This window comes from Lontra canadensis, unplaced genomic scaffold (genome assembly GCF_010015895.1).
Source record: "Lontra canadensis isolate GAN:19392208 unplaced genomic scaffold, GSC_riverotter_1.0 scaffold100, whole genome shotgun sequence".
Classification (NCBI taxonomy): domain Eukaryota; kingdom Metazoa; phylum Chordata; class Mammalia; order Carnivora; family Mustelidae; genus Lontra; species Lontra canadensis.
Genome location: NW_022631094.1, coordinates 5,595,227 through 5,609,621, shown reverse-complemented (window position 1 = coordinate 5,609,621; position 14,395 = coordinate 5,595,227). Strand labels below are relative to the sequence as shown.

The 14,395-nt window shown below is 33.8% G+C and overlaps 1 protein-coding gene across 4 annotated transcripts in view; it reads left to right on the top strand.

Annotated features, from left to right (window-relative positions):
• The window catches only part of CUL2 (cullin 2), a 104,875-nt gene that overhangs the window by 75,058 nt on the left and 15,422 nt on the right, over positions 1-14,395 (top strand). For all 4 annotated transcript variants that reach the window (XM_032837901.1, XM_032837900.1, XM_032837902.1 and 1 more), the window contains 8 exons: positions 2,809-2,905; positions 2,999-3,109; positions 5,963-6,125; positions 9,229-9,353; positions 11,228-11,335; positions 12,463-12,522; positions 13,254-13,382; positions 13,491-13,577. In XM_032837901.1, the coding sequence (XP_032693792.1) occupies positions 2,809-2,905; positions 2,999-3,109; positions 5,963-6,125; positions 9,229-9,353; positions 11,228-11,335; positions 12,463-12,522; positions 13,254-13,382; positions 13,491-13,577 (880 nt within the window). The remainder of the gene's footprint in view (positions 1-2,808; positions 2,906-2,998; positions 3,110-5,962; positions 6,126-9,228; positions 9,354-11,227; positions 11,336-12,462; positions 12,523-13,253; positions 13,383-13,490; positions 13,578-14,395) is intronic.

The following is a 14,395-nucleotide window of genomic DNA, read 5'->3' as shown; positions in this document are numbered from 1 at the left end:
TCATTTTACACATAAGGGTAAAGGAAGGTTTCACTAAAAGATTAAGTTGCCCATTGTCATATACCAGTATCAGGACTTTGAATTCAGAGTTCCAGACTAACTTTTGATGACTATCACAAATCCGGTCTGCTATTTGAATTAACAGCTCATTTAGTTTTCTTTAAAAGCCTTGATTTTAAAGTCCCAATCAGTGATTGTAGTCTCTTTTGGTCTCTTGCTTTATTCTCCTCTGTAATAATTAAAAGTGGTTCCATTTTTCTCCTGTCAGTACTTAAAAATAATAGGTGATGTTTATTGTTTACTCAGGTACCAGGGACCGTGTTACATGCTTTCTTGGATTATGCTTAGTCTTCACCACATCCTTGCAACCATGAGGTTTAGGTACTTTTATTATCCCCACTTTATAGAAGAGGAAATCTGAGTACCAAGAGGTTAAGAAATGCTTGCCCAAAGTGACATATTAATGCAGCCAGAGCTCAGACCCACGCAGTCTGGCTCCAAAATCCTGGCCTTAAGGTCCATGCTAAATATTCCTGTTAGTCCCCATCATCCCAGCTGAGTGGTTTCATTATATTGGCAATTTCATTATGATTGCTCTAGGCATTTTCCACACAGTCCTGTTAGGATCAAATAATAAACCATATTTCTAAAAATTCTTTATATTCTTTTCTCAAGGTTTATCTCTTGGGACCTCTGTTCTTAGATGAAATTAAAGTTTATTCAGATGACCAATTTAGTCAGTGCTTTTGTATATTTCTAACAACATCATTTCACGGTTTATTTTCACTGTCAGTCCAGTAGAAACGCTGTATATTTATAATGTTTTTATGCAGTTATAAAAATATGTAGTGATTGAATAATTATGCCGCAGAACTTCTGCAGTTGTTAACTTTTTAGGGAGGACAGCTTAGTTATTTAAACACTGGGAATATCATTGTTTCTTTTAGACAGTATGTTCCCTGATTCCAGCTTATCTGGGCCTTTTGGGATCAGAAACAAATGGCAGGTGTGTTGAGAATATCAGGAATGGAAGTTTTCCTGGTGCTGAGCAACAAGAATAGGATTTGGTAATGAAAAGAATTCTAGGGGTACCTGGGTGGCTCAGTCATTGGGTGTTTGCCTTCGGGTCAGGTCGTGATCCTGGGGTCCTGGGGTTGAGCCCTGTGTCAGGTTCCCTCTTTGGTGGGGGGCCTGCTTCTCTCCCACTCCCTCTCTTTGTGTTCCCTCTCTCGCCGTGTCTCTCTCTGTCAAGTAAATAAAATTAAAAAAAAAAAAAAAGAATTCTAGGTAACCTGATTTTCCAAATATTCACATGTTTCTCATTCTTGACTGATTTTTATTTGATCCTGCGAAGTTGAAAGGGGGAAAAACCAAAGTGTTTCAAATAGATAAGATCGGTTAGATCATTATTTCACCAGATTTAATTTGGGTTTAGGAAGGAACTAATAGAAGATGAGTAGAGGAAATGAGCTCACTCTTTGTGGCCTTAGAGAAACTCATTGTTTTTATTAGTAATATCAGAATGTAGACTTTGTATCTGAGATTCTGTATACAGAATTACTATACCCATATTAATTCATGTACAAAAAACTTTCTTCAGGCTATCCAGATAATTGAGGAATGATACAGAGGCAAGGAGGGACAATGTTAGAAAGTCTGTATCCTACCTATAAAGAACAAGAAGTTTTTACTATGGAAGAGTGATAATATACTTCTTGTTGCTCTCTTTGTAAAATAATCATTAATTCAGAGAAAAGAAAAATTTATTTTTATTTATTTATTTTTTTAAGATTTTATTTATTTATTTGACAGATAGAGATCACAAGTAGACAGAGAGGCAGGCAGAGAGAGAGGAAGAAGCAGGCTCCCCGCCGAGCAGAGAGCCCGATGTGGGGCTCGATCCCAGGACCCTCGGATCATGACCTGAGCCGAAGGCAGAGGCTTTAACCCACTGAGCCACCCAGGTGCCGCACCCAACATTTTAAAATGAGATGAAAGATTGCCAGTAGGAAGGTTAGCAACTGCATAGTGGTTTGATTAGAGCATTAGTACTGGAGTCAGAAATTCTCAGCTTGGGGCCAGATAGTAGCTTTAGGCAAACTTTTTTTCTATTTCATTTTCCTCTTTCTGTAATTAGAAAGTCTGATACTCAGGTACATTTCTTATAGTGATTAAAACTTGGGTTACTCATAGTGCCTTGGCTAAGTAGGACTTACCAAACGTCACATGAATAATTGAGATGATTTTAGGTTCCTTTGCAATACAGAAACATATCTCATTAAATTTCTAAAAAGGAAAATACCTTCGTGTTTGAGTGGGAAGCAGCTCAGTGGCTCTAGCAGATCTCTTAAAGAACAACAGGTATTAGTCCCTTCGGTGAGTGATAATATAAAAGTGCACCTTTGAGGAATATGTACTGTTAGATTATAGTGGTTCAGACTGAATTCTCAGACCAAATCATCTAATAATAGAGTTTTGGTAAATGAAATTCAGATATTCTTAACTTACTGGACTCGTGTCTACTCTAAAATTAAATAAGTATCATTCTAGTGTCAATATAACCGAATGTATCAGTGTAACAATCAAAGCTATTAATTATTGAAATGACATATAATGAGTATGTTAACTATCATAAGTATTAATTCAGCTCTGATATGAAAAATTATTTTTAAGCATCAAGCATGCATTGACCTTTAAAATGCTTTGTAATTTGATTAGTAGAATAAGCAGCCGTATTTTGGCATACTTTGGTATTTTTCCTTAGATAATTTGTATTCTCAATATTTTTTTTGTTGTATCTTGTTCTAGTGATCGTGGTGGAGAAGACCCAAACCAGAAAGTAATCCATGGGGTTATTAACTCCTTTGTTCATGTTGAACAGTATAAGAAAAAATTCCCCTTAAAGGTAAAAAGCCTCCTTTAAAAACATAATCAGACCTTTAATTTCTTAAACTACCTGTTCTAATTTTTTAAATGTGATTTTAATTGATTTATTTAGTTTTATCAGGAAATCTTTGAGTCTCCCTTTCTGACTGAAACAGGAGAGTATTACAAACAAGAAGCTTCAAATTTATTACAAGAATCAAACTGTTCACAGTATATGGAAAAGGTAAGAAAGAACATATTATGCTAACTGCATCATCTCATATATAAGACATGATTTTATTTAACATTTATTTTCTTAGGTAATATATTTTTTTGGTGGAAAAGGTTTCTTTTATTTGATCATTACTCTGAATTATAGTTAATATGCAATACTTATTGATAAGTCATTGTTCTTGCTATGGCATTCTCCATGGGAAAAAGTTCTATCCAATTTTCATCATGGTTGATGCTTCTTGATAAATCCTGATTACTTGATTGGCTTGTCTTTAAAATTAATGCTCACATTCTTGGCAAAAGAATAAATTATATCTGTGTTTCGCATAGAGGCTAGGTGTTTGGGTTTTTATCTTTCCTTCTTTAAAATGGAAGGAAAAATTTAATAATTCTGAATACTTGGTAGGTTACTGTTTTGGTCTTTCAGTTTTTGGAAGACTGAGAAAAACCTCCACAAGAAATTTTAATTACTCCTTAAACCAACACATATTGATTACTATTTAAAAATTCCATGTATACTTTTTTTTAGTAAAGAAATAATTGTTATAAAGTCAGTCATCGTATAAGATGTATTAAATTTTTAGCCAGGTTTTTTCATTTACAATATTGAATTCCAGGCATTTTATTATACAATGATTTTTGTTAGTTTCTTTAGCCAAGAAGATAATGTGTTTCAAGTGGAATAGCTGTAGAATGGCCTCCATGGATCCCAGGTCAAGAGATAACAGTGCATTGTTATATATTCCACAAAACCCAGATCTAGAAGTCTGAGTTGTTTTAATTCTTTTCTGCTGTTGTCACTGATTAGCTCTAGGACCTCAAGTTAAGCCTTCTAGGACATTTTTCTCCATCTATTAAGTACAGGATACACCAGGTCAGTGGCTCTTAGCTTTAAGCCTTTTTGCTTCTTAGACTCTCGTTAAAGGTTCAAGATCCAGTCCTGAAAAGTGCACATGGATTATCAGTAATACACACACACACACACACACACACACACTCCTTGTTATATTTGGCTCTCAAAAAGAGGCCCTTGACAAAAGTATTATATATTCCACTTACATGGAATTTCCCTCTAGAATATGGAATATCTAGAATAGGTAAAGACAAGAAGTTATTGGGAGGAGAGAATGAGGAATTATTGTGTAATGTTTACAGAGTTCTTTTTGGGTGTGGTGAAAAAATTTTAGAAATAGACAGTTGTACAACATTATGAGTATAATTAATGCAACTGAATCACACACTCAAAAATGGTTAAAATGGTATATTTTATGTTACATATATTTTACCATAATTTAAAAAACACTAATAATGTAATACTAATAATGTAATATACCCCAAACCATTGAATTATATTTTTAAGTGGGTAAATTCTACAATAAATAAATTATATCTCAAACTGTTAAAATGAAGGCCACTGGAAATTATGTTTGGGAAGTAGCATTTGTAAGCGTAGTTCATTTAATTAACAGACTAATGTAGTCTTCCTACTTCTCTTTCTCTATTTTACCTAGTTTCAGCCTTTTCTCCCCAGCTGTAAGTGCTTTTATAGCTCTTTGAAGCCCCGCATTGAGACACTCCACTCTTGTCTACCTTTCTTTTGATATGCACCTTCCATTATCATTAATTTTTTTCCTTTTCTCATCCTCCATCACCTCCAGACTCTAATTCCTGTTGCATTTAGTTAATCCATAAACATTAAATCCGTAAATGACTAATAGGCATAATCCTTTTAAGGGATGTTTTTTCTTTCAAAAGCAAAATTTTTTTACAAAAATTACTTTCTTAGTTGATTAAGTATGCACTGAACATATTTTAGTCCAGATACCTTCTTGCCTGCCTTTGGTTTTTGTGACTTTGTCCTAGACTACTGGCACCACAGGGGAGTGTAGTAGGAAAGATAGGACAGTGAGTCTCTCTTCAGTCTTTGCCTCATTTTCATCAAAAGGTATCTGAGAGGTAACCAGGAATGATGTATTATTTCCTCTTTCAACATCACCTTCCTTTCCAGTATTACCTTCTTATGCCCCTGCAAACTCAGCAGTATTCTCCAAGGCTTAACTGTGCATAGTTCTCTGGGACCATTTGAGTTCAGAAAATCTAGTTACATAGCTTCAAATTGCAGAACCTTTTCCAAGTCTAAACATTTGTATGTATATGTGCTATACTAGCTGGTTTTTATTGTGAATGTTGTTTTGTTTTGAGGTAGAAATTAGCCAGATTCTCTAGCTGTTATCTTCATTAGTTTGTTCTTGTTAATATTAATCAGTGTCTTATTGGTAGCCCAGTGTTTCTTATGTAGGATAAGCTTTACTAAAGCTCTTAATTAACATATTTAACTATGACTAAATATAATAGACTTTAAAAAATGTTTATGAAATCTTTAATTTGATAATTATCATGTACATACTGTTTACATTTACATTTTATGAGACAAGGAACCAACATAAAATAATTAGATCAATCTACTTAATCCAGTTGATGTAAACTGTTTTTTAGTTTGATAGTTAAATATTCATAAAGTGACCACCTGTTCTGTTTTTTTAATAATTTTTACCCATTTTTACTGTTGCATGTTAGGTTACCTATATAATAGCATGATCAAGGTTATTAAATGAAGACAAAATGCAGGCCACTTAACTTGAGTTCATGTTCATGAGATTTTGGTAAAATGTAGGTGATAACTAATAGCCTAAATAAAATTTAAAATGATTTATGGAATGTGGGTTTAAATTGGTTATATAATCCTTATTTGTTACCTGGCCATCTTTAATTGAACCATTAAAATTAGGCTATCTAAGTTACTTACTGGTATTACAGGTTTTTCCTCATAATAGTTGCTGACTGTAAAAATATATTTCTAAAGGTTCTAGGTAGATTAAAAGATGAAGAAATTCGATGTCGAAAATATTTGCATCCAAGTTCGTATACTAAAGTGATTCATGAATGTCAGCAACGAATGGTAGCAGACCACTTACAGTTCTTACATGCAGAATGTCATAATATCATCCGACAAGAGAAAAAAAATGGTAAGTGATATGAAACAGTGAGTATGAATAGAAATTAAATTATAAATCCACTTTCTACACATCTCCAAGCTTTCTTAGATTTCAAACATTTTTAGTACTAGTCTAAAATATTCAATATGCCTTTTTATCAATTCTTAATAATGTGTTTTAAAAGACTGTTTTGGAGAGGTATGTTTTCAAAGTGTATTCCAAAGTCAAAAGAAAAACTAGAAAAAAGTGTTTGTACATTTTTACATATCACAAGGCCTAATTTCCTTAATATATTAAGAGTTTCTACTAAATAGCAGGAAAACAAAGATGAAAAGGAAATAGACATTTTAACCAGCTGAGCCACCCAGGCACCCTTGAAAAGGAAATAAACATTTTAAATATGTGCAGATACTCAATCTCGTTCAGAATAGAAGAAAATACAAAACAAAGACATAGTGAGATACTAGTTATAAGCAGTAAAAGAATGGAACTTGTTTTCTTAAAGGTTTTATTTATTTATTTGTCAGAGAGAGCACAGGTGGGGGAGCAGCGGGCAGAGGGAGAAGCAGTCTCCCTGCTGAGCAAGGAGCCGGATGCGGGGCTCTACGTGGGATCATGGCCTGAGCCTAAGGCAGACACTTAACCTGCTGAGCCACCCAGCTTTCCAAATGGAATTTTTTTAAAAGATTTTATTTATTTATTTATTTATTTATTTGACAGAGAGAGAGAGAGAGAGATCACAAGTAGGCAGAGAGGCAGGCAGAGAGAGATTGGGGGGGTGGGAAGTAGGCTCCCTGCCGAGCAGAGAGCCCAAGGTGGGACTCAATCCCAGGACCCTGAGACCATGACCTGAACCGAAAGCAGAGGTTTAACCCACTGAGCCAACCAGGCACCTGAATTTTTTTTTTTTTTTTTTAAGGAGAAAATAGCACTAAAAATTTTCAAATAATGGGGAATAAATGTAACAAGATACTTGCAAGACCTACACAGAAAATGAAACATTGTTGAATTGAAAGTAGCATTGATTTATAGATCCAGGAGAATCTACTCAAAACTAAAGTGGTCTTTCGTTTGTTTTAATTCTGAAAGTTAAACTCTTAGACTAAGAAAAATCAAGACGGTCTTGAAGGCTATCATGGGAAGACTTTGCAGGATGGCATGACTTACGATAAAACCACAGTAATTAGGACAATGAGATATTGGTGCAAGGGTAAACAAATAGACCAATGGAATAAAATAGCCTAGAAATAACCCATGCATAATAGGTACTTGATGTGAGACCAAGGTGACACAGTAGAGCAGTGGGTGAAAGGTAAGTCTTTTTAGTATAATGCTGAGTCTATTGGATGTTCTCTTGAGAGAAAGTAAAATCTGATTTCTACCTCAGACACCATATACAGAATCAATCAATACATTGTAGGCTTTTGACCTACATGTAAAACAGTAACACTCTGAGAAGATAATATAGGAGAGTAACTTCATGACCTTGAAGTAAGGAAAGATATTTTAAATGAGACAAAAAAAGCACTGACCACAAAGGGAAAGATTGATCAAGTGGACTGCATTTAAAAACAAAAAAACAACTTTTGGATCATTAAAAGACCATTAAGACCATCAGAAGACAATCATAGGGTAATATATTTGCAATCACTGAAAAAGGTTTATGTCCAAAATACAAAGTGGTCAAGAAATTTGAATAGGTACTGCAGAGTAGAGGATATCCAAGTGGCCAGTAAACATATACAAAGGCCCTCAATCTTATTAAAATAGGAGAATGTGAATTAAAAACTGCACTAAGATACCAGTACTCACATTTTGATATAAAATTTAAAAGATCAAATATAATTAGTGTTGTGAAGTGTGTAGACTAGTAAGAAGTTGTTTTATACTGTGGACTCAGAGTATAAGTTGATGCAACTACTTTGAAGACTGACATTGACTCTTAAGGTTGAATGTATACATGTCTTCTGATCCAGCCATTCCAATCCCAGATACATAATGCCCTGCCCAAACTACATGCAAATATATACAAAAAGGTGCAAGAGTGTCTATAGCAGTATTATTTGTATTAGTTCCAAACCAGAAAGAACTCAAATATCCAATAACAGTAGAATAAAGTACAGTATACTCCTATAATGGAATATTATTAGAGAAGTGAAAATGAACAATTATAGCTACATACAAAATGCAGGTGAGCCTTATAAACATGTTCAACAAAAGAAACCAAACATGAAGGAATTGTATGATTGATTCCATTTTTATAAGTAGTTCAAAACAGGCAAAACTAATCTGTGGGTTGGTAATCATTATAGTGATTACTTGTGTAGAAGAGCAAGAGGAATAGTGATTGGGAGGAGGTATGAAAGGAACATTTAGGTGTGGGAAATGTCTCTTTCTTACTCCATGCGGTGATGACGTGGGTATGTATGTGTTCACTTGTGATAATTCATTGAGATATATACTTAATAGTTTGTACACTTTTTGTGTATGTGTTATATTTCAATAAAAAGTTTAAAAAGCATTGCACTGAGACATCATTTTCATTTCTCAATGGGAAAGATCAAAATGTTTGATTACATGTTGTTGGCAAAAGAACTTCCTATTATTGGGAGCTGTTTTACAAGGATTTGTCTATAAGATGAAGCTCTTGACACAATAGTCCCACTTCCAGGAATCTATCCACAGATATCTTTGTCCATATACAGGATTATTAATTGTAATATTGTCATACCAAGGTTTGGAAAAAAACAAATTTGCATCAATATTTAAGAAATTTTAATATAGCCATATAATGGGGGTGCTAATGCAGTTGTAAAATTACCTTTATATGATGACATAAAAAGATCTTTCAGTTAAAATGTTTTGTTCTGCAGTTGCAAATAATACATAAAATATGCTACACAATTAGTGTAAAAAGGCAGAGGGAAGACTATATTTGTTTGAATGTGTGTGAAACATCTTTGAAATGTTATTAACTAATATTGCTTTCCTGTTGATGGTCAGGAGATGGGTGTAGGGCCCTTTCTTTGCATTCTCTTGTAATTCTGCATTTTGAACCATATATTACCAAATACATTAAAATATTTTTTTAACTCTTTGGAAATTTAATAATCAAACTTCTTTTTCTCTTCAGACATGGCAAATATGTATGTGTTACTTCGTGCTGTGTCCACTGGTTTACCTCATATGATTCAGGAGCTACAAAATCATATCCATGATGAGGGCCTTAGAGCAACCAGTAATCTTACTCAGGAAAATGTGAGTGATATAAGGAACTGGATATTTTTCTCTTAATCAGATTATAATGGAATTTTTCTTGACTTTACTGTTTTCAACAATGCCAGAAAAATCCTGCCATGATAGCAAATGAAACATCTTTTTTTGTTTGTTTGTTTTAAGGTTTTGTTTATTTATTTGACAGACAGAGATCACAAGTAGGTAGAGAAGCAGGCAGAGACAGAGAGAGGGGGAAGCAGGCTCCCAACTGAGCAGAGAGCTGATGTGGGGCTTGATCCCAGGATCCTAGGATCATGATCTGAGTCGAAAGCAGAGGCTTTAACTCACTGAGCCACCCAGGCACCCCAGCAAATGAAATATCTTTATTAAAATGTTTTAAACCTGTAGTTGGCCTCATTCTTGAATTACCACATTATTAGGAAATCATTGAATGAAATAGGCTTTCTCTTAGTCATATTGATGTGTTCTTTGGGCAGTTGTTAAGTAACTTCTCACAGAAAAATATGTTTGCTGTTTCTAAATGATTGTGTTTCTATGTAATTGGCATTAATAATTGTAGTGGTAATGGTATTAATCAGTGGTTATACAGGCAAGTTACAATTTGCTTTCTTTATATATGCTCCAAATTTGGTAGCCCAGGAAACAATTTAGATTAAAACAATCTTCCCTAAATATATGCTTGCTACCCAAAATATCCAGCAGTGATCCTCATGTCCCTCATACTCATCTTTCTGAAGAGTTCCCTGCCGATTAAATAACTATTTACAGCAAAGTGTCTTTCCTCTCGAAATGTGTTACTATCGTCAAGTCTTGCTGTATCACCTTCTTTGTTATTACTTTAGTGATGGCTTAACCAGTAAGATAGATATGACATGAAATGTTACTTCTCTTCCTGAAGTAGAGCTTTGGCTCTTCATTTCAGTAATTTCTATATGGACATCATTGTTCAGGAGCATTTATTAAATGCTAATCACTTCAGTGATTTTATGTTCTGCCACAGTAATGCATAAATAAAACCATTAGTTTATGTTATTAGTCTTTTAGGTTTAGGGTGCTGAATGATACTGAGCCAAGAGGCATAGGGCGTGGTGTCAAGGACAGGGGGTGGACGTGTAAGAGAATACATCTGTAATAGACTCAAATAATTTTATGACAAAGTTCCCTCCATTAAGTTCAGAAACTCACTTTTGCACTGCTAGATACTTCTTACCTCTGAGATGTGGGAGAATTGTACTACTTAGGTCAGGGATCTCTCTCTGTTTTCTCAGACTCTGGCTTTTTAACTCTTCTTTCACTCTCAACCTTCAGTAGCTTTGAAGGCAGTTTTGGTTTATGTAATCCTCTATGAAAGTGGTAGGCCTGGTAGTTCGTTCAGAGGCTATATCTTGTTACCCTGAAGATACGGTGTTCCAATAGAGAGGAGTGTTTTTTTTTTTTTTTTTTTTTTTTTTTTTTTTTAAAGATTTTATTTATTTGACAGACAGAGACCACAAGTAGACAGAGAGGCAGGCAGAGAGAGAGGGAAGCAGGCTCCCTGATGAGCAGAGAGCCCGATGCGGGACTCGATCCCAGGACCCTGAGATCATGACCTGAGCCGAAGGCAGCGGCCCAACCCACTGAGCCACCCAGGCGCCCAGAGAGGAGTGTTTTTAGTGGGTTCTTCTGGCAGAAGAACTCCAGTCCTGCATTTCTCATGTTGAATGACAGACTAATTTCAATATTAAAGTTTTAGATTTTCCAGGTCATCTTAGCTAAAAACATTTTTGAGGGTTTGTGTGTGTGTGTGTAACATTAATTTGGGGAAAACTTTACACATAAACAATTTTTTAGTAAGCCTCATTTTATCCTTGAACTTCTTAAAAGGTGATCTTGTACTTTGTATTTCATATTTTTAGATGCCAACACTATTTGTGGAGTCAGTTTTGGAAGTACATGGTAAATTTGTTCAACTTATCAACACTGTTTTAAATGGTGATCAGCACTTTATGAGTGCATTGGATAAGGTAACTTTTTAATACATAAATACATACAATTTTCTTTAGGCAGTTTCAGAATGAGGGCTCCTAATTGTGTATATGATTTCTAATCTAGACAAAGTCAAAATAGAAATACAACTTTTAGATTAATAACTGAGTGATTAAATTGAATGCTTGAATTATATGGGAATTGAATTTCCCATGAGTATGCTACGTAGGGGGGAATTGTTAATAAATTAGTATCTTCTAAAAAAAATGCTTGTATGGTCCATTTCATTATCTGTTAGGAAGGACGTTAGGTTGAGGTTGGTGTAGAGGAGAATAACTACCATGACTTCCAGTGCTTTGACGAAACCTCAGATGCAAGGCCTTCTGGCCAAGCGTCTGCGATTTCATGTTGTTGGAGCCTTCGTGGTATCCCTGGGGGTTGCAGCTTTCTATAAGTTTGCTGTGGCCGAACCAAGAAAGAAGGCATATGCAGATTTCTACAGAAATTACGATTCTATGAAAGATTTTGAGGAGATGAGGAGGGCTGGTATCTTTCAGAGTGCAAAGTGATTTTGGAATGTAAAGAATTTCTTTGGGTTGAGTTCAATTGAAGTTTGTCACTGACCTGTTCCTGAACTATGAAGCACGAATATTGGGTTATGGAATAGTTTGTCTTGATAAATAAACAACTAACAAATACTTTGGGAAAAAAAAAATGCTTGTATAATTTTAATATTCCTTAGTGCTGGTTTTTCCTTTAAATATAATACTAAGGTACTATACTGAATAATATTTGAAAAAAAAAATAAGTATGTTTTCTAAATTTTTGGATTTTGGTATACTTTAAAATAAATTTTTTACATGGTTATTATAAGATTTTTAAAAATGTAGTCTTATTTTATCTGTGTTCAGATACCAGTAATGAATTATAGAGACTGTCTTTCGGTAGGAACAATATATACAATTTTTTATATAATTATTATGAGGGATACAGTTAGAAATTTAACCTGCATTAAATATGAAAACAGGAACACACTACCATCAGAATGCTGTGTTTTGTGAAAGACAGTAACTTTTAGATATACAGATTATAGCATACTATATTGAACCAGCTGCACTTTTACCCCATTACTCGGGGCTAATTACTGGTCTGTTTTCTTATTTAGGCCCTCACATCAGTTGTAAATTACAGAGAACCCAAGTCTGTTTGCAAAGCACCTGAACTGGTAAGTTTTGATGGTTGCTTAAAAGTAATCTTATGGAAAATCAGTATTAGAAAAAGAAAACTGAGGAGAGCGTCAAATTAATTTGGTTTTGTGTGTCTCTCAGAAAAACAGATGAAATTAAATTATTAAAAATAAAAACGATTGTGTACCTTGTGTATAATTTGGCATTTATTTAAGGAATGCAATCGACCGTGTACTAAAGGAATAAACTGACAGGGAAAATACTCCATTTCACAGTGGTTGGGATTTAAAATATGTGTGCTTTGGAATAATTTGCATTACTTCTCCTAGGGATTTTACTGATTTTATCTGGAATCTAAAGGAAATTGTGTGGTAAATTTTTGATAGCCTTTATAGGAAACTGACATACCAAGGTTGTAAGATTTTTAAAAAGTACTTATTTAATATAAAAAACTATCAGAGCCTCTCAAAACTCATCTGGGTGTTCTTTTGAAACTTTTATTATATCAGTGCTTTATTGGGCTCTACACGTTGATTAGTTGTTTTTTTTTTTTACTTATTTCTAGTTTTTTGTTTTGTTTAGTTTTGTTTTTACCTTAGAGAATATATTTTAAGTTCTTTGGGGCATGTTCATAATTTTTAAAACAGCTTTAGGATGGCAAAGACCCTATCCATTGATCTTATTCTGTATTGTTGCCACTTTGCCTCCTTTGAGGCATAATACGTACAGAAGGGCCCTTTCTAAAACTTACTGTCAATTTCTACTTGAGCTTGCTAAGTACTGTGACAACTTATTAAAGAAGTCAGCGAAGGGGATGACTGAGAATGAAGTGGAGGACAAACTCACGAGCTTCATTACTGTTTTCAAGTATATTGACGATAAAGATGTTTTTCAAAAGGTAAGTTGTTAATAGAAAGCTTTAATTGTGTTTTAATCAGCTTTGACTTAGTTTTGAACTTTAAATCATCAGAAAGAAAGTAATCTTCAACAAAATTTTTTAATGCAGTTCTACGCGAGAATGCTGGCAAAACGTTTAATTCACGGGTTATCTATGTCTATGGATTCTGAAGAAGCCATGATCAATAAATTAAAGGTAATTTAAGCCTTTGATCTGATAATCCCCTAGAAATTATTCCATGAGCACATAAAGATATTCATTGCAGCATTATATGCAGTAACGAAATATTTCATTACTAGGTGACTGGTTAAAAAATATAGAATGTATATTCGTGTGGTGGGATTGCAAATACTGAATTGAAAAGACAAAATCTCTCTTTATATATTGATTTAGAATCATCCACAAGATACAAACCTGTTAACTTTATAAAAGACTTGTATTTACTTAATGAATGAATACACCTAAATTATTCCTTTCACAAGTTTTAGAGTGCAGTTGAATTTCAGGTCATCTTTACATCATTTTAGTGTATGAGAGAAATAGTAGTCGATTCATATTTATCCTGAGTTACTTAGTAGTTGATAATTCCTACATAGTAGTCATTGAATATACTATGTGGTCCTTTTTAAATATACCATTCAGTAGTTAACCTTTTGATTTTTAAAAAATAATCTAAACACAAAACATTTTCTATCCCAAGATTAAAGATCCAAATTTTCTGACCTGCTGATGATACAGTTTTGAAAAATTTCAAGGAAGTGGATTTCTTCATTATTCAGTAGATGGTATTAAAAATATGCCTAAGTACCCTCCTTTTGAAACTGACTAGTGATTCAAATATGCCTAGTCATCTTTCTAGGTATTTGATACTATATGTAAACCTCATAAGGTATCTTACTTAGAGTAAGTGGAGCATTTTGTAGTGTTGAAATAAGAAACATGAATTTATAGAAAAGTCTTTTTGTTTTAAAAGGAAATTTACTGTTTTATAAATCTGTATTTTCATTTAGTCT